General features: G+C 21.5%; 2 protein-coding genes across 6 annotated transcripts; one reads left to right on the forward strand and one right to left on the reverse strand.

The window, feature by feature from the left end:
• Positions 1-2,538: 2,538 nt before the first annotated feature.
• On the reverse strand, positions 2,539-11,133 carry LOC100870838 (methyl farnesoate epoxidase). 5 transcript variants are annotated; one of them, XM_086908472.1, is made up of 9 exons: positions 10,785-11,133; positions 10,426-10,708; positions 8,057-8,354; positions 7,687-7,875; positions 7,430-7,616; positions 6,342-6,453; positions 5,300-5,480; positions 2,915-3,174; positions 2,539-2,739 (listed from the first exon to the last, which is right to left on the reverse strand). In XM_086908472.1, the coding sequence occupies exons 3-9, from the start codon at positions 8,173-8,175 to the stop codon at positions 2,558-2,560; spliced, it is 1,230 nt and encodes a 409-aa protein (XP_086764598.1). In that variant the 5' UTR covers positions 8,176-8,354; positions 10,426-10,708; positions 10,785-11,133; the 3' UTR covers positions 2,539-2,557. The 5 variants fall into 5 exon arrangements, with proteins under 5 accessions (XP_086764598.1, XP_086764599.1, XP_086764597.1 ...); XM_086908473.1 differs by lacking the exons at positions 10,426-10,708; positions 10,785-11,133 and adding an exon at positions 9,485-9,554; XM_086908471.1 differs by lacking the exons at positions 10,426-10,708; positions 10,785-11,133 and adding an exon at positions 9,405-9,553.
• Positions 11,134-13,446: 2,313 nt separating this feature from the next.
• On the forward strand, positions 13,447-23,962 carry LOC100865158 (carboxypeptidase D). Its single transcript, XM_012491347.3, has 9 exons — positions 13,447-13,903; positions 15,560-15,801; positions 16,157-16,290; positions 18,287-18,423; positions 18,785-18,972; positions 20,590-20,885; positions 21,659-21,835; positions 22,096-22,188; positions 22,571-23,962. Exons 2-9 carry the CDS (start codon positions 15,561-15,563, stop codon positions 22,751-22,753), a joined length of 1,449 nt encoding a protein of 482 aa, XP_012346801.2. The 5' UTR covers positions 13,447-13,903; position 15,560; the 3' UTR covers positions 22,754-23,962.
• The last annotated feature ends 1,919 nt before the right edge of the window (positions 23,963-25,881 follow it).

A 25,881-nucleotide genomic window follows, 5' to 3' on the forward strand; every position in this document is an offset into this window, starting at 1 on the left:
CACACTACAGATGGCGTGAATTTCTGAATTTTACTCTCCCTATCCTTCTCCTATTATTTGATCTCCTTATCTATACTTGTCTATGCTCTTGCTCTTGTGATCACAGAGATACGAGATGTCAATTAAATATTTAAATACATATTTCTCTTTCAAAACTACAATATTTTAATCTTTAATGTACGATATTAATTCATAAATTAATTAATCATAAAATAGCTTTATAATAAAAATCAATATCTTATAGATTATGTTTTTAAAAATGAAATTATATTGTTTAAATTTTTGAATTTAATTTTAAAATATAATTTCTATGGGATTATTATTAATTTATGAATTATTTATTATTATATTATAATCGATTTCATTAAAACAATTTGTTTTGAAAAATTTGAAAAATAAATAAACTTAAATTAATTATAATTTAATAAATAAACTTCAATCAACATTTTTGTATATCAATTTTTATATTTATTTTGATCTCTAGAATCGACTCTCTAAAATTATATATATTTTACGTTATAAAATTATACATATTTTTTATATATTAGATTAATATTTGAACCTGAACTTTTTACCTGTATAAAAATCCGCAATTCAAACTATAATATCGAAATACATCTTTCTAATCTTTATTACTAAGAAAAAAATATATTTTTATGTATCACATTATTCAATTCAAAATTCTGTTCAATAGTATATTAACTTTCGTTCAATAACATATATATATATATATATATATGATACATAGTGATACATGATAAAATATATACATAAGTAAGTAATAATATTTTGGGCCTTTCAGTTAGCTACCATTTGTCAACATTACATTTGCTAGTTGGAAACAAACGAGAAATCGTTTATTTATTCGTTTTTCGAAATTTCGTTATTCATAATCATAGTTCATCACAGTAATATTTCTATTTAAAAATAATTTTTAAAAAATTTTTTGTTGTTCTTTCAAACAATAATCTTTCAAAAATCTTCAGTGATTAGAAATAAAAATTAGTCTTAAGAAAATTTAAAATAATTCAATTTTGGTAAGTATGAACAATTGCAAAATATTGATCGAGAAAACTTTATATCCATATAATATTTTCAGTTAACAATATGAATAACATGAACAACATGTATTCAAAGAATATAATCGATTTAGCTGATTTTATGATAGAAGAATTCGATGTTGCGTGGGTCGCATTTTTTAAACAAAACTATAATCAACTTGATTATTATACAATAAAACTATATGTGGAAAATCTAAAAGAGCAACGAAATTTGATCATCTCAGCTAGCGCGTTCAATTCGGATAATTATCCAGATCTTCAGAAAAAAAGAAAGCGCTTTATGCAAAAATATATTCGTCTTATAGCTGCAGCGGAAATCTATTTAACGAGATACAAGAAATTCGAAATGGAGGAACCGATTACAAGTAATTAAATAAATAAAATTGATATTGGAAATCTATTATGTAACTAAATTTATATATTAAATAAGTATTAATATATAAATATGTAATAATATATAAATATATATATATATATATATATATATATATATATAATATAAATGAAATTACACCAAAAACAATAAAAATGTAAGGATAAAACATAAGAATGACATAAAGTAATATTTTAAAGTTGATGAAATTATAAAAAAAATGAATCAAATCCAATTTAAAATCTTGAAAATAATGACGATTCTTAAAAATTAAATGCATTTTTTCATTTTGTCAAAAATATATTTAGTTCTTTTTTAAATTTAAATTTATTTTTTATCATCAAATCTTATTTAAATTTCTTTTCAATGAATTGAAATCGTTCAAAATCTTTAATATTTTTTTTTTATTTTTTATCAAAATTGTAAAACTTATCTTGATCATAATATTCTTTTAATAATAAAAATTTAACCATTTATAAAAACTTAAATTTGGTTAAATTTTACATAATTTATAATATTTTCATTTTTTTTTAATTCATTTTATAATATTAAGAATTATAACTACATATTTATTAAATTAATGATTAATAATGTTTCAATAGCAAGTATAAATAATGTACATATCTATATATGTATACGTATACTATATGTATGTGTATATAGTATGTTCCATTAACTCTGAAATATCTTTCTTATTTCGAATAATACGCGAAAATATTTCCAATAAAAGTTAAGATTTAAGAAAAACATAATATAATAATAATGATTTCTTGACAAAGATCATTTTTATTTTTTTAAATAAAATGTCTTATTTTTTTATCCTTAATTTTGATAGAATATTCTGACTATTCATTCAATTCTCAGAGTATAAAAGTACTAAGATTATAAATTTTGTACTAAAATTTAAAATTTCTAAAATATTCTAAAATATTTGACTTTATTCATTGCATATATTTCAATAATTGCATTATTTTGTGGAATTATTGTCACACAATATTTTTCAATGTTTTTCCACAAGATAAAACTTGGAAACTTAGCTGGTTAATTGATCCAACGCGTTATCAAAAACTAGCGAGTTTTTTTTAAAATAATTTAATTTATATATAATCTGTTTAATCATTTATTAGAATCTTTGAACAGCAATAATATCCATTACAGGTGGAGCAATCACAAATCCATCAATACCTTGAAGGCAAGGTGGAGGATGATTTGATGGCAACATGAAATGAAGCCTTTGCAACATGCACGCTACAAAGAGAAAAACTGTATTTTTTGCCAAAGTTTCACCCAAACATTTTCTGCGACCTAACAAAAAATAAATAGATATATAATTTGATTATGTAATAATATTTAATAAATTAAATATCTCTTTTAATCTATTGTCTTCTAATTTAATATCCAGATAATTTAATAATTTAAGGAAATTATTGAGAATTTAAGAAAAATTTAAAGCTGTCCAAATTAAAATTAAATTCATTACCTAATCCAAATGGCATAAGCCAAGAATCGTTAATAAAATCACCCTTTTCATCGATAAATCTTTCTGGTCGAAATACTTCAGGATCTCCCCAATGTTCTTTATCCATGTGAACACTTTTAAGATTTGCTAACAAAGTATAATTTTTTTTTATTTCGAAACCTAGTAAAGTGGAATCCTTTACTGCTCGATGCGGAATAGAAGTTGGTCCAATATTGGCTAATCTTGATACTTCTGCTATAACTGCTTTTAAATATGGTAATCTGTAAAAGATCATGGTAAAAGTAAAAAGAGAAAATTTGTTGCAATTTTAAATATTTATTTTAAAAACTAATTATTGCCATAGCCACTTCTTAAAATAGTTTCAAACTTTCTATCATTGAATTACATATTTTTTAATATTAATGTGATATTTTCTATCAATATATACTTTATATAAAATAAAATTAATACAATAATATTAATTTTTGCTTTCAGATTATTCAAACTAAGAAATATTATGGGCGTTTATCTAAATTAATAATTTTAAAACAAAAATATAGATGAATAAATGACATGAATAAATTAATTAATCATCTTTATCGCTGAGAAAAGAATATATATATTGATTTTAAATTTTTGTTCAATAAAAGTATATATGTATATGTTATTCTATCATGAAAATAAGATATATACATAATAATATTTTGAATTTTCAAATTGATTAATATTTGTCAACAATACTTTGGAAGGAAACAGACAAGGAATCATTTATTCATTCGTTCTTATGTTCCTAGTCATAGTTCATCTCAACGATATTTCCATTTCCAATTAGAAATAATTTTTAAAAAAATTTCCATTGTTGTATTAAATGATTTTTTAAGAATCTTCATTGATTGAAAATATCTTCAATTAATTTTAAGAAAAAAATTTATCGGTAAGTATAAAAAAATTGATACATAAAACATTACTGTAATAAAATTTTATACGATAATTCATATTTAATTAGCAACATGGATGCCATAATTGCTAGAAATATAATCGAATTAGCTGGAGCTATGATGGAAGAATTCGAAACAACATGGAACAACATAAATAAAAAAGAAATTAACCAACTCAATTATCATACAATAAAATTACATTTGTCGCATATAAAAGAACAACGAGATTTGCTTATCAATGCTAATACATTCAATTCTTATCATTTTCCAAATCTTCTCGTTATAAGAAAGAACTTCATGCAAAAATATATTCCAATTGTGGCTGCAGCAGACTTGTACATGATACAGTACAAAAACTTCGACATAGAGTAAAAATAAGTAAGTAAATTTTATATCGAAAACAAATTATTGTGTACTAATATTAAATTTTAATTTGCAGAATCTTGATAATAATAAAAGTAACAATTCTTTAAAATTAAAAAATAGTTAAATTTCATTTTTTTTTTTTTTTTTATTATTAAATTTAGAGATTCATTTCTTCTTAAAGATGTTATGAAAAATATTAAATTGCTCGAAAAATATTTTCGTTTTATTAAAATCGTTTCATCATTTTATTCATTTTTACATGTACATATATTAATTTATAACTTTTTTATATATTTTTACTTCGATTCTTGCGTTAGATTAATAGCACATGATTTTATTATTTGCTCTCTTTTTAATTTTGTTATATAGATATATTTTACATATAAAAATAAAAACTAAAATACAAATCTACAGATATAAAATTTTGTCATTACACATAGAATAGAACTATAAAACAATATTGTTTTCAACGTATGTACTTTATCTAAGTTAAAATAAAATCCTTTAAAATTTTTAATACTTTTTATTTTTTAATAAAATAAGGATTTATAATTAATTTCTAGAATATTAATATATTCGTGGAATATACCTTTCGATTGTAGAGATTAAAACAAATACAAAAATTTATATATAAAAATGTCGGTTGAGGCTTATTTATTAAATTATAAGCAATTTAAATTCGCGTTACATGAAATGAAGCGGCAATAGAATCAATACAGTAGTGAAACGAAGATGGAACTATCTCATTTTCTTTCATAATCTCGTTTCATAATCTAAATTTTAATTATAATTTAATAAACAAATCTTAACCGACAATTTTGTATATCGACTTTTATACTTCGACCTTTAGAATCAATTTTTTATTTTTGTTTAATATATAAAGTACGTAAAAAAAGAAGAAATAAATATTTTAATATAAATAAATTAACTAATAAAAGAAAATAAAAAATGAAATATTAATTGTAATATTATTTTAAATTATATCATGTCATTATTATTTTATTTTATTTTATGTGAAAATAGATTCTTTAATGCAATTATCCATGACTGATTACATGTATTACTGTTTTTAAAGGAATATAAGTGTTGTAATATATCTTACCGGTCTTTGTCGCTAAGAGAAGGATAAATATCTTTGTTTATCATTCTACTGATTTCATCGTACACCTTAAACTGTACATCTTGATGAACTACGAGAAATGCTATTATAAAACCAATGGTACTGTCAGTGGTATCAACGCCAGCAGAAAATAAATCCTTTATTACGTATAGTAGTTGATTTTCTACAAAAGAAAAAATACTTACATTATCTATACGAAGAATACAAAGAAACAAGTATTCAAAAATAATGAAAATATATATTTTATTTTATTTTTAAAAATAAAAATAAACGTATCAGTTATTTATTTGTTTATATTTATTCATCTAATGTTGCCCTTTATTTGATATTATTTGATATGATAAAAATGTGATATTTCTCCATAAGAATTCGTATTATACAGGATAATAATATATTCGTGGGATACTTTTATAAAAGGTTAATTCTAAATGATAAAAAATTGATATATAAAATATCAATTAAGACTTATTAAGTGATAAATAATTTAAATTAAGTATTGAGATGAAATAAAACAAAAATTGTGCATAATAGAGCGATCTCATGTCTAACAAAAGTAAATTTCATTTTTTGTATATCAATTTTTGTGTTCGTTTTGGAATCGATTCTCCAAAGATATCACATGAACATATTAATATCTTGCATAAAGCTTAAAGTCCCAAGTTTAAAAAATTTATTCAACTAAAGGAAATCCACTACAATTTTTTCTTTTAGTATTCTAGATACGTCTGAAACTTTAAAATTATATTAAGAACAATTTTTTAAAAAAATTTAAATATTATATAATCAATTTAACATAAGAAAAGAGTCTTATGAAGAAACCTTATTACGAAATATTTAATTTAAGAGAATTTTATTTAATTCGAAAGTTGTTTTGCTTGTTTATAAAGATCTATTGAAAAATCCATTAAGCATTATCAATCATCAGTCACTGGTAATGATCAAAAACTAGAAAATCAAACTTCACAAATAATAAATAATCAAAAATCGTATATTTTGAAAAGAATAATCTAGATAAAATGATTACCATTAAAACATGAATGAGATGAATTTTTTTTTTCTATTTCTTGTAAATAAACGTCTATGAAATTTGTACATTCTTCATTTGTTTTCTTCCACTTATGCTTTGCTATAACCTCCTGTGAAATTAATAAACAAAAAATAAAGATTTTCCATCATTATCATCTTTTGTGACTTATATAATAAATATAAATATTTTTTTTATTAAATATTTAATATTTTATTATTTTTAACAATAATAGGATATTATGTTGTAATAACATGATGTGCTTGTTTTGGTCTTTAAAATCGATCTTCCAAATATGTTCTGAAAATATAGTAACATTCTATATAAAATCTAACTTATCAAAAATGAATCTATTGCACTATATATCTATAATTTTATATTTCAATTTTGTGTTAATTATTATTACAATATTGAATAATCTATTTTAATTAATTTTTTATAACTTTTTATAAATTTACCTTAAACTTATTTCATAAAGTAAATTTTTTAAACATTGGAAAGTTTAATAATATAAAATTTAATAAATATCCGAGTAATGTATATAATAGATTAGAATAAGAAACAATTTATTAATCTTTATTAATTTATAAGTTTTTTATATTTAAATTTTTAAATGAAATTATTTGAAGTTCTGATAATTTTTAGTATGTTTTTTAATGTAAATATTGTAAATAAACAATATTTTTATAATATTTAAAAGAAAAGATGAACTAAATTATTCAATAATAAATTCAAGCAGAAAAAGAAAGATACACATTAATAAAAAATTATTATTAATAAAAAATTACTAAACTATGAATATTTATACATTTATAAAAAATTTATATGTATAAAAGTGTGAAGAAAACATATAATATATAAGAACATGTAGAATATTTAAAGTAATATATTCATTATGATATTTAAAGAATAAATCAAATCTTTATTTAAGTTCCATTTCTATAATTCAAAAATATGAATTTGATAAATAATGGTATAATCGTTTAAAAGTTACGTGCATGTATATTATCACATTTGATACGTTTTCAAAATCGATTTTTTCGAAAACGAAATTTTACAAACTTGAAAATAAATTTTTTACAACTTACCATAAAAAAATCATTTATACGTTTTTGTCGTTTTACAAACGCGGAAAAACCTGTCATATTTGGAAACAAATATCTGAGAAAAGGAAATTGATTTATAATTCCACCAGATACATTCGAACTTTTAACAATATCTTGTACTATGTTTATCGCTTCTTTTAGATTTGTACTTTCCATTCCTACGTCAAATCTAAATATTTAAAAATATTAATTAAATATATAAATTAATAATATTATCCTTCTTTATTTTAATCACGTACTTTGTACCATCCAGAAGAAGCCATAAATTGCTCAAAACAGCTACTGAAATGATAGATCGAATATTTTTAACTGTTCCATTTTTTGTTAATTCAATAATAATATTTGTCAATGCAATTGCATCGTGCTGGAGTATATGTTCCATTGAATTTTTTCCAAAACCAAACTGTTTCAGAGTCTTCAATGTAAATCTATTAAAAAGAATAGATTAAAGCACGTTATTAAATTGTTATTATATTCTTAATACTATAAAATATTTGAAAAATAAGATATTTTTAAATATTTTAATATCTGTGCAATATTTAAATTAATAACAAATTATTATATCATATTTATAAATGTTGATTTATGATATAAAAATTTTGATTATACCTTCTTTGACTATGCCAAATATCCGTATCTGTAAATAATATTCCTTGTTGCATACCACCACATCTGTATTTATATAAAAATCCACTTGGTCTGCCATCGAATTCAGATCGATTTAACATCTCTGTTACTGCAGATTTACCAGAAACTATAATCAATGGTTGGTCGAAACCTAATCTGAGGCCAACAACAGACCCATATTTTTCGGCTAATCGACACCAAGTATCAGAATAATATTTCGTTTCCTTTATTAATCTTATGATATCAAGTATATTACCAATGATAGGTAATCCTCGTGGACCTTAAATATGAATATATATCGTTAAAAATTAATATTATTTATATATGAATACATGATTGAAAATTTTCACATAAATAGTACCCGGAGGAAAATTTATAGGTCGGCTATAATCGAATAATATCTTAATTAATACAATTACGAAACACAAGATGACAAACCACATCGTTGGTTCAATAATTATACAACATCACTAATTTCTGTAATTTCTGTAAATTATAATAATCTGTAAATATGATTATTATAATTAAAAATTCTAATATAAATTTAAAGAAAATTTGAATTATTACAATTTTATTATAAATTTAATAATAAAACATTACAGCAAGATTGTTATCTTGAATTTCAATTACATTTCAAAAATTGTTCCAAAAATATTTGTATTTATTCCATGATATAAATAGTTGATTAAAATATGTCTTCATTGTATGATATTTTAATAAAATAAATTTTTAGAAATTTTTAAAATAATGACTGAAAAATTTTAATCTTTAACACGTTTTTTATTTAAATAATCATCCTTGTCAATCAGAAAAATTATTATCTAGTATTTATTCTAATTTATTCTTCACCATTTATTCTAATTTTTTTTTCTCATATTTTTAATTTTTAGATCTTTGATTTTCTAAAATAGAATAATAAAAGTTAATAAAATTTTTGTAACAAAGCGCGATAATTAAAAATTTTTTAAAAAATATATTTAGATTTATTAAATTATATTTATATTATATTATATATGTATATATAATATTACTATATATTATAAACAATATTTTATTAATTGAAAAATATTAGAATTAATTTAGGAACGTATAAATAGAATTATAAATTATTAATATATATTCAGATTTTAATGCATAACTTTCAATTGATACTTAAATAAAAAGATTAAAAACAAAATGTATAAAAATATAACGATATAAAAATAAGATATCGGTTATTTTCTGTCAATATGCAATGTAATAAATCTTGTTAATATAATGCAATCTAATAAAAATTATAATATCGTATATTGACACAAGAGTTTATTTAAAAATTCGAAAAAATATATACAATTCACCACTTTCACTATTTTACACAATTTTTGAACGAGTTTCATTTAAATTTCATTATAAATTACATTTTATTATTACGTTAAAAGCACAATCAATAAATAAGAGAAAATAGATGTTTACTTCTCCGAAGCGAAGATTAATGTAAAAAGCCATAATGTTAAAAGCACGTTATATAGAGAAAATCCCTTTCACTAAACTGTTGGCCAACATTGACGACAACGCTGTTTAAATGTTGAAGAAGTTCTGCTTATGTGCAGAATCAAGACGTGAAATATTAATTATATATGTGTATAACAAATATATTTCACAAGTTGTTAAAAAAATAATCGTAATTTGCTTTATATTATTCATAGATTAATGAGTAAAAAATTTTTATGAGTTTCATTATAAATAAATGTTATAAGTAATTATATTATTTTCTCAAAAAAAATTAATAATCATATATAATAATCATAGTTAATCATATAATCGTTATTATCTTCCATTATTAGTCATTTTCTTCTATTATTGTAATCGATATAATTGAATTTTAAAACATGTAAAAAACTCATAAAATACATAAAAAATAAGGATTCTTTGATTTATATTATATTATACTTGTAGAAGGAATATACATATGTTTTTATAAATAATTGAATTTTTACAAATAATAATTCTGTACGTTCAAAAAATTAGAAAATGTTTTTCGACAATTTTGTGAAAATTTTTATATTGATAACGTAAAAAAAAATATAGAAAAATAAACTTAAAAATATAATATAATATAATATATTATAAAGCTATAATGTTATTAAAAAAAAATTAAATAAGAAAATCAATTTAAATAATTTAAATAATATATTAGATAAATTTATTTAATAAATATTGAATGATAAAACGATATTTAACTATTTAAATTAATTTTTCTTTTATATTTTATTTAATATGACAATTGTAACTTCAATAAAATAGTATTATCCTATAAAACTACCACTTATTATCTATTCCATTCATGGTCAAATACATTCAATTTTATTCACCTATACAATTTTATTTCCTTCATATTTAAAACACATTCGAAAATAAAATGAGTATCGATACAAGTCGATATTTGTCGATAGTTATTATTGAAAACAATATAATTCAATTATAATTCCTTCGCACAATCTGAAAATGAAATTTCTTCTCTAATTCATTCCTAGTTCAGTAATTACTTTTATACTATTTCGGAAGCTCGTACGTTCTCCAAGCTGACCACTTTTATGGACGCATTAACGCTCACGAATTTTCTCACGAAACTAACCCCTCTTACATAGCCGAACCCTGAAATTGCATTTGATAAAATGAAATAGCGCAGTAGTGAATATATTAAAATTAGAAGCTGAAAATATTCACTGACCTTTAAGAATGAGGTCCCGTGGTCATCTCAAGGTAGATCATCGACCGTGAGAAGTTCTCTTCTCCAACCTCCCCCACTCTATCCCTTTACCATCACCCCCATTTTCCCCCACTTCTACTCTCAACAGCTAGTATCATACATCGCTGTGACACACTTCTGACTGGAATTTTTTTCAAACGTGTTCCATACTTCAGGGTTCAACGATCCATCCAACAGTATGATCTGTTACTTGGTAAGCACTGCTAGTAGGACACTAGTCTCGATAGCACTTGAAACGTGTACAAGGGCTGCTTCGAAGATAATGCCTGTGCTCTTCCTTCTTACTGGCCCACCAATTCTCAGATTATTGCTTATCATTTAAAAAAAAATTATACAATAGTATATAATAAAATTTTAATATTACATACATAATATGTTATTTAATGTTATTTATTAATATAATTACGCATTTATTGTTAGTATGATAGCTTAAGCATCAAAATGTAATAATCAAATGGTAAATATTCGTTGCAAAATAAATTATTACATTGGAAAGTTTTAAAAAAATTAAAGTGAAAATTAACATTTTTGACAACTTTCACTAGTTGCATTCAGATATAACTGTTAATTTGTGCGAATTATATTATCATTTGACTTGACTAAGTTTCGCTTTTCTAAATTTCAAGAATAATGTTTCGATATAATTAAATATTATGTAAGTGAGAAAAATGTACACAGTAATAATATACATATACAAAGATATTTTAAAAAAATAAATATTCTTTGTAAATTGAACATTTATTTTTATGCATATAAATAAAATTGTATGAAAATTTAAGTATTAACGTTATTATAATTATTGAAAACTTAAATTTTATTATATTTTCCTTTCTTTTTTTATTTCTGTCTCTGTTAAATTAAATTAATTAAATAATAAATATAGAAAATTTACAATATATATTAAAGTCATTTATTTTGTAATAGAAAAATTAAAAAGTTTAAAACAAATGAAATTATTTTTAATGATATTGAATTTTAAATAAAATAATTTCTGAAGTCAAACTATAACTATTTTTCATTTAAAAGTTTTTTTATTTTAAAATTAAAAATTAAAGGATATTAATTAAAGTTTAACGTTTATTTAAAAAATTTTAATATAACAAATAATTGATATATTTATAATCATCATTATTTATAAAAATTTATTATATTTATTTCTTTGAATATATTTATATTATTTATTTATATCTGATTTATAAAAATGTAATCTAATATTTTTTAAACATATAATATTAAACAATATTTTATATATATTTAATATTTTTTACTATCGATATTATAAAATATTATTAAAAAAATATTATAATTTTATAACATATAAATCAAACGAATTAGAATATATTGGAATTACTTACATAGTTTACAATTTTTTTATATATAATTTATGGAAATTATAGTAAAACAGAAAGCAACAAAAACTAAAAGTGTTTACATAAAATAGTATTCATATATGAATGAAACGAACTTAAACATTTTCGTTTACATTTTGGTTTCACTGACCTTTTTATATTTGCAGGTCAACCATTAAAAACGCTTTCATTTATTCGAAAATTTCGAATGGAATATCGATTATTTCGTTCCACTTACTTTCTCTCTCACATTCGTACGACACCATTATTTAAGGTAAACTTGTACAACCATTTCTCGTAAGTCGTGTTCTCTTTTCATATTTTGTAAAGTAGGTTTCTCATTTTACGCGAGAGTTCCTCTCGCATATGCGGTCACATGCACGCAAAAAATTTGGAATTCAAGAATCTAAGATGTGAAACCGGATTTTTACGAAAGAAGTACCTCCATTTACAGAAAGGAACTAACGATGTTTTAAAAAAAAGTAAAGCACGTATAGAAAAAGAGAACGATATGATTATTTTTCTCTCAAGTTACGAGAACGAAGACGAAGAAATGAAAAAAAAAAAAAAAGAAACAAAAAGTAATGAAAAAACAAATTTAATTACGCATTCGATAAAAAACATTGATCTAAATTTATTTATTTATTCATTTAAGCAAAAAAAAAATTACTTAACATCTTTCAAACTTGTTTGAAACGAGCGTATATTTACTCGTATACACGCGATAACGGATACAGGAAGTGAAAGAAAGTGCGCGTAGAGCGTACGCGATTGGAAATGTAGGATAATGATGATAATTCAAAATGTAAAAAAATGTCTATTGTCAAGCGTGACCTATTGAATTTTCGTTAGACACTTCCTATCTCACTAATTACGTATAGAAAGACAAAATAAAGCGGATTTTTCAAAATATATGTATCAGAAGGAAATTGAAATTTTTCGGAGAAACCAGAGAAGTGGGAGATGAGAATGAGGAATTGATGAGATGCCAGGAAGAAAGAAAAGAGAGAGAGAGAGAGAGAGAGAGAGAGAGAGAGAGAGAGAAAGAGGAGCGTAGAACGAAGAGAAGAGAAGAGAAGAGAAGAGAGGAGAGAAGAGAAGAGAAAAGAAGAGAAGGGGCCAGAATGACACCGTTCGTGTGTTACTCATTGTTTTGTCGAAAGTGGTAGTAGTAGGACGCAATGGTGTTAACCACGTATTTATTAAACGACGAAGGAGTAGTGGTGGCCGTTCTAGAACGTCAGATGCTAGCGACGAAGGAAGTGGCTTTCATTAGTAGTGGTGGAGGTGGTGGTAGTGAACGCGCGGCACACTTCGCGCTTCTCTTTGTAAATTCTCACAGTATCACGCACCACGGGTTACTCTCGCAGGTGAAACAAACTGTTCGGTTCCGCGTATCATCCGCGGCCAATTATTATTCCTTTTTCTTTCTTTTTTTTTTTTTTTTTTTTTCTGATGATTCTGCTCTGTGCAACCGTGTTCGTTGGAAAATAGAACGTCCAATGTGTTCAACCGCGAAAGACGGCCTCGGCCTTGCTACTGTTACCAGTGTACTATGCCATTGAGAAGATCCATCTGAACGAACGAAGAATCAGATTTCTCTTCGCGACCTTTTCCGTTGCTCCACGTGCTTCGCATCCTTTGGATATTTTCGCAACGTTTTACGTGTTTACGTGTTTCATCGGCTCAATTCAATTCCTCCACTGTTTTCCCGCATAATTCGCAAATCAGGTAATTTATTCTTCTTTCGAGAAAAACTTGTTTGTTATCTTTCTTGTTATATTTATTTATTTTATCATTTGATTAACGCTTGCACAATGTATTAATCTTTTGCTTTTTGTGTTATTAAATAGAAATGTCGTGGTGCAATCGTTGATCTTGTTATTCGATTATTCTTATTAAATCTATTTGATTTAAACATGGCGCGGTTAAGGAACACATTTGTTCAGAGGAGAAAATATAAAGCGTTATATAGCAAACGTGTTTTAAAGATGTAGCTGAAAGTTAGTTAAATTGAAATGCAAGAATACAATTCTATTTTCTAAATATTTTATATTATATTTTTTGATAGTTTTTTTTATTAAGAATTTAATAAGAATATATTTTATTATATATAATAAAATATTATTAATAGGATATATTTTAGATAATATAAAAAATTTATTAATTATATAAAGTTAATTATATAAAAATAATGAAAAATATATTTATAAAAGAATTATATTTAATAATATTTTTGTTATTTTCATGTTTCACATTGTACAATAATTAGAATAATATATTAAACAATGATTTTAATAGATTATAATATAGAAGATAAGATATTGGATATTGTTATTTTGTTATACATATATCTTATATTATTAAATTATTTTAAAAAAGCTATAAGTTTTTAATATATAATTTATTTAATTTAGAAGTATAATTAAATTAAAATTAATAATTAAATTTAATACTGTAATAATTGTCCCAAATATATTTAAATTATTTTCTCGAATACAGTTAACCTTTGCTTTTACTTTATAGAAGTATTCTCTGATTGATCGATGACTAATTTCGTCCGTGGCCAATAATTGTAACCCAATTTTTTTTTTTTTTTTGGCGAAACCTTATATTTTTAGATACTCGTCGCGACTCCATTTAATAAATAATTATACTCTTTTCGACACAGATCGATCTTATAAGGGTATAAGAAGTAGCCAACATGGGTTCAATCTATGTATAGGAAACGTAAATGCATTGCAATTTTCTTTAGTTCCTACTTGTTCGTTATAATTTACATGGAGGGATATCAAACCTTGATCTGATTTTATGCAACGTATGAGCGTGAAATGATACCATTTTATATACCATTTTATAGTCATTTTATCTATTTTATACACTATATATATATACTTATAGTGAAGATATAAAATAAAGAACTTATGTGCTTAACTTACTGTTAAAGTTATAAAATACAATTTTTCAAAAGTTAAAAAATTTATTTATAAATAATTTCGAATATTACATATATTAACTTGTATTAGTCATAAATATATTATAATTGAATTGATTTGATATATAGATATACGTTTAGTCTTTTTTTTAAATTAAAATTATTCTTTAATAAAAAAAAATTAAAATCTATTGAAGAATTCTTTACTATACAATCTTTTAATAAAAAAAAAAAAATTAATATTTTATTTTATTTTTGACAATCAGACTTTGAAAAAATTGTTACGATGTCTTTAGGATAGGATCTCTGAAAAAATTAAAAATATTTTGTATATTATAAATATAATTTAACGAGATTCTTAAATATTTATAATACATTATACTATTACTTTCATTGGATATTTTTGTTTAAAAAAATGTGAAATTTCTGTAAAATACTTTTTTAATTCGCAGAATGTATGGACCGATTTTCTTCGTTTCCATTCTTGGAGTGTTTCACGAAATTGCCGCTGCCTCGCAATACATTAACAAAGACCTCACGAATCACTACAATGCTCGTTTTCACGCTTACGAGGAACCGTATAATATCGACTACACATATCATAATTACGAGCGAATGAGCCGTTTTCTACGAACAACCTCTCTTCGATTTCAAAATCTCACTGCCTTATATTCTATAGGAAAATCAGTGAAAGGTATGCTTTTTAAGAAACTTTTCATTTGAAAAATTCTAAATAATTCTAAATATTTTAAGAATTCAAAAATCAAAGATTACCATTTCTACATTGCATTAATTACATTTATTTTACTCTAATCCTTGAATTACGAATCACGGAATATGGTGAGTGAATGGAAAATAATCCATAACAAAAGATCTAAAGTTATCTAATTTTTGTCATTTATTTAATATCATCAATGTAATCAATGGACTTAAAGATTATCTATATCACCATCGAATCACAACAATAAAATATTAAAAATTTATTTCTCTTTTTTGATATAGTAATAAGTAATTCAAGAGAGATGTATGTAAATATGTATATTTTACAGGTCGTGATTTGTGGGTAATGGTTGTTTCTTCCTCGCCTTACGAACATATGATCGGTAAGCCAGATGTGAAATATGTTGCCAATATACATGGAAACGAAGCTGTAGGTCGGGAATTAATGTTACATTTGATTCACGTAAGTATATAGCGCAACGATAGCATGTCACAATCCTTCATTAACCCTGAATTTTATAAATATTCTCAAGAAAAGCACAATTATTTACATATAAAACTTTTATACAGTTATGTATCATTCTCTTACATAGAATTTGTATATTTATAAGAATTATATGAATAATCATAAACTTTGTAATCTTTTATAATTATATAATATATATAAGTAATATTTTTTTATAATTTTACCATTTTATTTCATCTTATCTATCGTGTATTATTTATATTAGGAGAAAATAAAAAAAACCAAAATTTTATCTTTATTTTTTAGTGAAATAAAAAGAACTTGCTTCTAATCTTGCAGATTTATCGTACGAAAGATAATTTTCGAAATAAAATTAATTTTTAAAACGATATAAAAACTTTGATGTTCCAACTTTTTGTTTTTCTTTTAAAGTATATTTTTAAATATATATTTTCTTATTCTTATTATATTATCAATTATAATATTATTTTCTTCATAAATATATTGATATTATAAAATGAATACGTAAGATATTACAAGATAATAATTTTTTTTAATCTATTTCAAATTCAGTTTCTATCCAAATTCAAAATTCTTAATCTAAAATTATTTTTACACGATAAGAAATATTATTTTTTAAAAATAAAAATTAAATTAAATTACTGAAAAAATTTATAGTATCAAGGAAAATAATTTTCAAATGATTCACAATACAAAATTCTTCTAACAAAATTTATCGATAAAATTCAGATTTTAATAGCTTATATATTGCTATGGAAGTAATTTCATTTGTTAAAAATCATGAATATTAAAAATTTTGTTTTTATTGCTTTAATATATACATTATATAGATATTATTATTCAATGTTAATTTTTTAATCATTTATTTTATATCATTAAATGTTTTAAAATAAATTTTCCAAAAGTAGAAATTAAAAAAACCGTTTTATATATAAAATAAATATGAGCATTCTAATAAAATCTGGTTATATGTATTAGAACCCAGTTTTCCAACCTGTAGGTCGCGACCCACAAGAGGATCGCAAAGTGTTTTGTAAGAGGTCGCTCTATTTTTAATTATAATTATTTTTATAGAAAATTATACAGATATACAATTATCGCCTTAAATAAGTTGAAAAATTGAAACTATTATATTTTTAAAAATCTTTAATTTTTAATAAATATTCATTCTTCTTTTTTCATATTAAAAAGATATTTTTGTAAAAAAAAAATGGATTATCAAAATATTTAGGAAAAAAAAGAAAAAACTATTAGTAGACTTATTAAATTGTGAATATTTATGTAAAATCAAATTTATATGTTGAAATACAACTTAAATAGAGATTTATTTTACTCTATTATAATTTAAATATCATAATACATATTTTGATTATTTTGCATTTTATCGTATTACTTTTTGTATATTCAAATATTGCATAAATATTACATTATATAAAATCTTTAATAATACATCTCTAATCTAGCTATTAAAATAAAATAGAATAAAAGACAATCATGAAAAAAAATATTGTAGATTAGAATATGGAAGAAAATTATATTTGCATTCTTAAATATGATTTTTTTCCTTACTATATTTGATACAATTAATATAATAAAAATATCAAATAACATACATAGTATGAAATATATTTTTGTTCGCAAGTTCTATTTATATCAAATAAAAATTTTATTTCTGCTTATTATTATACATCTATCTAATACAAAATTTGTTAAACTTTTTGCAATATATAAAAAATTATAACATTTTAAAGTCGTAGAACTCATTAATTTAATTTTATAAGATATTTTTATAAGATGATATGTTTTTTTTAATGTTTAAAAATATTAAAAATTTATTCAAACAATAATTTAAATAATATATAATCTTCATTAATATATTTAAAATCTTTAGATTATTATTAATTAGAAATATATACATATATATATTTTTTTTGTCATAATACATGTAAAAAATTTCATTTCTTATTTATAGTTTCTTGTTACGAATTATGGATCGGATCCATACATTACGTGGCTCTTAGACAATACTAGAATTCATATTCTTCCATCAATGAATCCTGATGGTTTTGAAGTTTCAAAAGAAGGATATTGCGAAGGTGGTCAAGGCAGGTAAGAATTTCTTCAAAACTATTAGAAATTACTATCAGAAATTAGAAAGAAGAAGAACTTAAGAAATAAAATAAATAGAATTTCACCTCTCAATAATAAGAATAACTCATGATAAAAAAAACATCCAAAATGAATTTGTTGGACCTATGTATCAATATTTATATTCATATCTTTTTTTTTATATCAAATAAATTAATAGATATAATTTATAATTTTACGTATCATAATTATTATCATAATTCTAAATATATTGTAACGAATCATTATCAATAATTCTATATCTTACTTTAAAATTTGGACAAATCATAAAATCTTAAGATTATAATTTTTTAATTTTGCACGTGATTGCATTTCTCTTTAGATACAATGCACGTGGTTTCGATCTAAATCGAAATTTCCCTGATTACTTCAAACAAAACAATAAAAAAAGTCAACCAGAAACAGAAGCTGTGAAGGAATGGGTTTCTAAAATTCAATTCGTTTTATCAGGAAGCTTACATGGAGGAGCATTGGTTGCTAGTTATCCATTTGATAATACACCTAATTCGCGTAAGTTTGTTTTTATACATATTCCTCTTTCATGTTAATAAGTTCATTAATTTAGTTTCTTTCGTGTGCAATGCAAGTACAAGATTTACAGACTACAGTTAAGTATGCAAACTTAACTGAGTAGAATTACCAAGCATTTTATTACGTAATACTTAATAATTATTGCAATCAATTAAATATTACTTTTAATAAACTCATACACCGAAGCCAACATTTTGTCTTTAAGACATTTTGGACATTGCATATGGAATTGATTTAGATTATTTTTAATGTTATTAATATCGTCAAAATGTTTTTTCAACATTTCTACTATCTTTTATAAAAAACTTATGAAAATCCAATGAATAAGGAAGATAACCCAATTTTCTTATTCTTAAAAAAATCCTTCAAAAAAAGACATTTTAATAATATTTATTAATAATATTAAAACAGCTCTAAAAATCATTTCACAAAATTATTTTCAAAATTTTCAATGACCAATGGGAAGTATATACTTTGATGCTCAGCAATGAAATATTAGTAATTTTATCACGAACTTTATTATTAGATCTCGTGTACCATCTTTGAATTAAAGGATTTTCAATATTTATCATATTTTGATTTATTTAAATAGATCATTAAAAATATAAATAAGAATGTGCATATAATCCACATTGACAATAAATTAATTTAATTGAATTTCACGTGAATAAATTATTCCTGCTATAATATATGTTACGTAGAATTGTATTAGATAATTAATATCATTGAAAGCAATCTGATCGTATTGTGTAACTTTTCATGCTGTCAGGAATATGCCGGTCAGCGCCATTATGTGCAGGTATAGTATATACATTTACAAATCAGAAAACTTGTTTTAGCGCTTCTATGATATTATTCTTATCGTATAGTTCGTTCATGAAAAGAAGATTTGGTAGTGTTTACATCATTGCTTCAATTATCATTTATATCGAATCCCCTTCTCCGATATTTTAAACTATTCTTTACACAGATTTTACCATCACATATCAAATATACAATTTAAACGCGTTGCAGATAATATAAACGTATGCATCACGGGGATTTCCTATTCTATGAGTGTTGACAGTTTCTAAGAAAAAAAATAACGAAATAAAAGAATTCGAAAATTCTGGACAATAGAAAACATGAATGTTGAAATAATTTTTGCAGTACCTTTTTTACAATAATTTGAAATGAATTTAATTTGAATTACAATAAATTTCGTAATTGTTTCGAAAATTTTTTTCATTAAACAATAATATAAAATTTATTAGAAATTTTATTCAATTTACAGTTAATGTTAAAGAATAAAAACTGAAATAATTATTATATATACAGAGTATATATATATATATATATATATATATATATATCTGAAAAGTTATTATTTTTTTACAAATTAATTATATTGTTATATTATTAATTATATTATAAAATAATTATATAATATATAAAATATGAATAAATGATAATCTTTCTTTTTTCCTTTTTCTGAACAAACAATGAATTAATTTTGTTCTAATTAATTTATAATAATATAAATAATAAGATTCGAATTTTATAAAAATTTTAAAAATTCTTAGAAAAACAGATGCCAAATTTATACGAATAATTTAGTGTTTCAGAGTTATACTTCAGCACCGAGTATTTCGCCGGATGACGACGTATTTCAACATTTATCGCTAGTGTACTCTCGAAATCATGGATCTATGTATCAAGGACTGCCTTGTTCACCGTCTCAACCGGGATTCAAAAATGGTATTACTAATGGAGCTCAATGGTATCCGCTTACTGGTGGAATGCAAGATTTCAATTACGTGTGGAATGGATGTATGGAAATTACATTGGAACTTTCGTGTTGTAAATATCCACCCGCTTCTGATTTGCAATTTTATTGGGAAGAAAATCGCGTGGTAAGTTATTAAATTAAATTGGAATATAATTGTTTAAAAAAATAATACATTGTTTCATATTCATTTTACAAATTATTTGGTGCAAATTGTTATATTATATTTAAATCAATGATAATGTTTAATGATAATAAACATTATTATTTTTCAATTATCGTCTTTATCTTTTCTATTATCATATTGATTTATACAAAATGAGATGACTGCATAGCAAAATTAAAAAAAATATTATATTAAAAAAAAAATTAATAAAGACCAATAATTTAGGAAGCAATAAATTTTGGAAATATATTCTCCATGCCTAAAAAATTCAATTTTTCAAACTGAAAGATATATAAATTAATTTTCCATTTTATATAATTAATAATTATAGAAAAATATTTATATTTGTAACAATATCAAAGAAAATAAGCTGTAATGCTTTATAATGCGCTCCATTCTACATGAAAAAGCTGTTAATAAAAAAAGTATTTATCATAAAATATTTACATTTTTTTTTAAAATTGAAATAAATATAAAAACAATATATAGGAATCAATTTGTTTAAAAAATTGTTCTATATCATCTATCTTTTTTAATGTATTAAGATTAATGTATTTTAAAGTTTAATGATGTATTTTAATGTGTGAAAGTAAATCTTGTTATTAAAATATAATTTTATCTTTTTTAGAATTTTTTTTATATTTTATCACTTGTATATAATTTTTATAAATACTTTATATTAAAAAAAAACAAAACAATGAATTCTTTATGTACATATTTTAATTTTTTTCTAGGCTTTAATTAAATTTTTAGCGGAAGCTCATAGAGGAATCCATGGATTTGTTATTGATGAAAATGGAAATCCTATTGAAAGAGCATCCATTAAAGTAAAATCGCGAGACGTTAGTTTCCTTACTACAAAATATGGCGAGTTTTGGAGAATTTTACTGCCCGGAGTGTACAAATTAGAGGTAATTTTTTTTAATTTTTTATACTTTTTAAAAAAGACAATATTTACAATATTGTTTTTAAATAATAAGTTTTAAAGAATTTAATGCGCGAAAAAAATTCACAAAAAAAAATTATTGTAAAATCTCCAATTACAAAAAAATTATTCCGTTTAAAGCTCCAATAATAAGAGTTAAAAAACACACGAGAGTATAATATGCTACGATACATAATATTTTACATTATTAATTATTTACATAATTTCTATGATATTATGTTATAGGTATATGCGAATGGATACTTTCCTCGTGATATAGAATTTAGAGTAGTAGAACAACATCCAACATCTTTCAATGTAACGTTATACAGAGCAAGCGTGAGTATTTTTATAAAATCATCTATATATATATCACTTTTACAATTTCATTAATTAATTGAGAGTTAAATATACAAAAATTTCAAAAATCGAAAAGTAATAAAAATATCTTTTCAATAATCAAATTAGCGAATAATCAAATAAAATAATAAGCTAAAAACTTCACGAGCTTGTTATTAAAATATTAATGTAAAATTAATATTTTCATTATAACTTAATTAATTAAAATTGATATAGATCTTGATATCATTCTACTAATTAAAATTAAAATTTAACTAATTTTTGAAATTCAAAATCTTTCAACCTACTATATTTAATATAAAATATTATTGATATATTTTTGATTAATTAAAATTTTTTATTACATATTTTAACATAATAGAGACATCCAGGAGAAGATGAAACTGGATCCAATTTTTATAATGAAAATAGGGACCATAATCGAGATCACATAATACATTTTCGACCACATCCTGGGACTAATACTGCAGCCGAAACAAATAACGGGATTTTCTCATCTCTTAGTAATGGATTCAATTCCTTCGTCAATAATTGGTTTGGGTGATTAATGATAATTTAGCGAATAGCTAATTTTTCGATATTGTTATTATTTCATAATAACCAGAATTTCATATTAATCAGAGAAAACGATGAAACATTGTTGAAAATATTCATCATTACTTGTTATTCTATTTTGCTACAAATGACGATATGAAATAATAATAATGAATAGTAAATAGAAAATAATAATAATGATATCGTATTAAATGTTGAATCGTTTTAATAAATAACAAAGATTCTTGAAAGAAACAAAGAATATATAATTTGACATGTGGATATTATAGTTTGATGAATGAACAATTTTATTTTTTAATTTTGTAATTCTATCTAATTTCAATAACTTATTTTTTATTTGTGTCTTTAAATTGATTATTTATAAATATTATTTAAAATATTATTTATTGACAAAAATAGTACATATTTCCATCATTTAATTTCTGAAAAATATTATTATATAATAATTAATTCTTATTATAAATACTTAAAAAATACGTTTTATAATTTTGCAGAGGAACAAAATTATATCATTATTAAATATTTATCTTATTACTTTCATTAATTTTTATCTAAAAAATTCATTTTTCCAATTTCTTAATAAGTGAGATTAGATGATCTTTTATTTAGATAAGGATCAAATCTCACTAACTGAAATAATTTAAACAAAAATTAAATATTATCTTTAAAATATATACATTGCTCATTTGTAATAGCAATGATATAAAACAAACATTATGATTTTAAAGACAATGTTTTAGAATATTTCGAATCGTTAAAAAAATTACATTACAATCTTGAATTAAATTTAAATATTTGAAATCTCTCTTTTTGTTAATGAAAAATACATATAAAAACGATTTTTTATGTTCCATACCTTAAAAATTATTGTTACAACAAACGAGTAATATATGTGTACTTAGTTTATTTTATATTTGTTGTTTATTTATATATGAAAAATTTATATGTTATATTATTTCAAAAAGTATTTCCTACTTTATAAATTTTCTTATTGAATATATATACAATTCAAATTTACATGAAATTAGTTAATTATTAAAACTAATTTTTATTATTTTTTATTAATAATAAATATTAATTAATAAAACAAGAAAATTAAAGAATATTATTGTTAATTTTGTTTCTAAAACTAGAAAATATATTAGTACATATAAAAATTATTTTACTCACAAATAAAAGATATCATTCAAAAAAAAAATGTTTAATTACAATGTTTGGAATATGATACATGTGAATGGAATGACAATTAATTTATTATATTTAATTAATATTTAATACATAAAAGGCATGCTGAAACATTGTGCCTTCACATATGCTATGTGTATGTGACGTACATTATATACACAAATATAATTTAAAAAATGTTCAGTCTCAAAATTAAGAATAATATCAAAAAATGGCCTTAAAAATGTATAATAGTTTTTCATTTCAAAATGAAAAATTATTTATTATTCTAATTATATTCCAATATATTTTTTTGTTTTTTTTTTTTTATAAAATATGAAATAAGACATATGAATAAAATAACAATAGCTAAAAGAGCTCGGGTAAAAAAGGGACCTGCTATATTTTTCTTTGCATATTATATACATATATATTATATATAATATATATAAACATAAATTATTACATTAATATTATATATTATATATATAATATATTATATATAAGTATAAATTATATTTTTTAAATAATACATTGAAAAAATGAATGAATTTTAAACAACATAATATTATACATATATTATATAACATGTTATATGTTATATTATATAACATGATATTTTACTATAGAATCATATTAAAAGAGAACATATTTACTGCAAGAATAAAAATATAATTAGAGTAAAAAAGAAATTATTGTAATATTAGATAAGTAGAAAAATCCACTTACATATATATATATATTCTAAAAGACTATTCAAGTTTTTGAGAAAATAATATTTTTGTAGAATTTTAGTATTCAAAAAAATAAAAAATAAAAATAAAAAGATAATAAATATACAATAAATAAAGATATATAATAAAAAAGAAATTATTAATAAAACTAATACTAAATTAATAAAAGCGTGCTAAAATTTCTATTAAATTAAAATTAAATTAAATAAAATAATGAAACTGTGTATGAAGTATGTGTTCAATGCAATTGATCAACATTAATTGCAATATATAGATTTTAACTATAATAAAAAATGTAGTTTCCTATAACATAATCCGGTAATAAATTTTTATAAATTAATTTGCACATCGAAATATTGAACAAGATAACTTAATATCTATCTAGTAAAATTTTTACAATTAATTTATTTTTAAATATATAAAATAATAAATATTAATAATTATGTTTAAAATTTTTTAAAATAATTATTTCTAAACGTTATATAAATATTCAATTAAAAAATTATTATTTATTTTTAATGAATATATAATAAAATTAGTATATGAATATATTGTACAAAAACAAAAAAATATTTAATAATTTATAAAAATAATTGATAAATAAAATAATCCTTAAATAAATATACACTTTAAAATTAATATAATATATAAAAGAAAAATTAAGTGCTTAGATTTATTAAAATAAAAAAAATATATAAAAATATAAAAGAAATTATAAAATATAATTTATTTATGATTCGTATAGAATTTTATATTAAAAAAAAAGCATTTGATTGATATTATATATATATGTATATACATACATATATTTTATAATATATCAATTAAAGTGAATATAAAGAAAATTTATATCATAAATTAAAATATATATTTACATAATATAACAAATGCAACAAAAATTTATTTATTATATATATGCATTTAAAATTAAAAAATAAAAATGACTATATTAAGTATATTACGTATGAGTAGTAACTATTTTTATTAGTTATATTATGTATTAGTTTATAATAATTTTATAATAATATAAATGTTGTACATTATTTTATAATTTTGTACTCTTATACATTTTTGTTTTTCTTAAATGCATCTAATAAAATATGAAAATAAAGCTAAAATTGCTTTTAGTATGAATTTTGATTTATTATATTTTAATATAATTTTTTATTATTGACGTGACTATTTTAATTACTAATATTAATATTCATCAAATCGAAAT

The sequence above is a fragment of the Apis florea genome, unplaced genomic scaffold (assembly GCF_048593485.1).
Source record: "Apis florea isolate Af1SG1 unplaced genomic scaffold, ASM4859348v1 contig_3078_pilon, whole genome shotgun sequence".
Lineage (NCBI taxonomy): Eukaryota > Metazoa > Arthropoda > Insecta > Hymenoptera > Apidae > Apis > Apis florea.

Bases quoted from the DNA above. Each gene is read 5' to 3' on its own strand.
- LOC100865158 (XM_012491347.3), top strand. From the start codon at position 15,561: ATGTATGGACCGATTTTCTTCGTTTCCATTCTTGGAGTGTTTCACGAA. The intron at 18,973-20,589 runs GTAAGTTTGTTT...CGAATAATTTAG, and splicing joins TGATAATACACCTAATTCGC to TGTTTCAGAGTTATACTTCA. The intron at 22,189-22,570 runs GTGAGTATTTTT...TTAACATAATAG, and splicing joins TAACGTTATACAGAGCAAGC to AGACATCCAGGAGAAGATGA.
- LOC100870838 (XM_086908470.1), bottom strand. From the start codon at position 8,517: ATGTGGTTTGTCATCTTGTGTTTCGTAATTGTATTAATTAAGATATTA. The intron at 8,355-8,435 runs GTACTATTTATG...TTCATATTTAAG, and splicing joins ACCTATAAATTTTCCTCCGG to GTCCACGAGGATTACCTATC. The intron at 7,876-8,056 runs GTATAATCAAAA...TCTTTTTAATAG, and splicing joins ATTTGGCATAGTCAAAGAAG to ATTTACATTGAAGACTCTGA.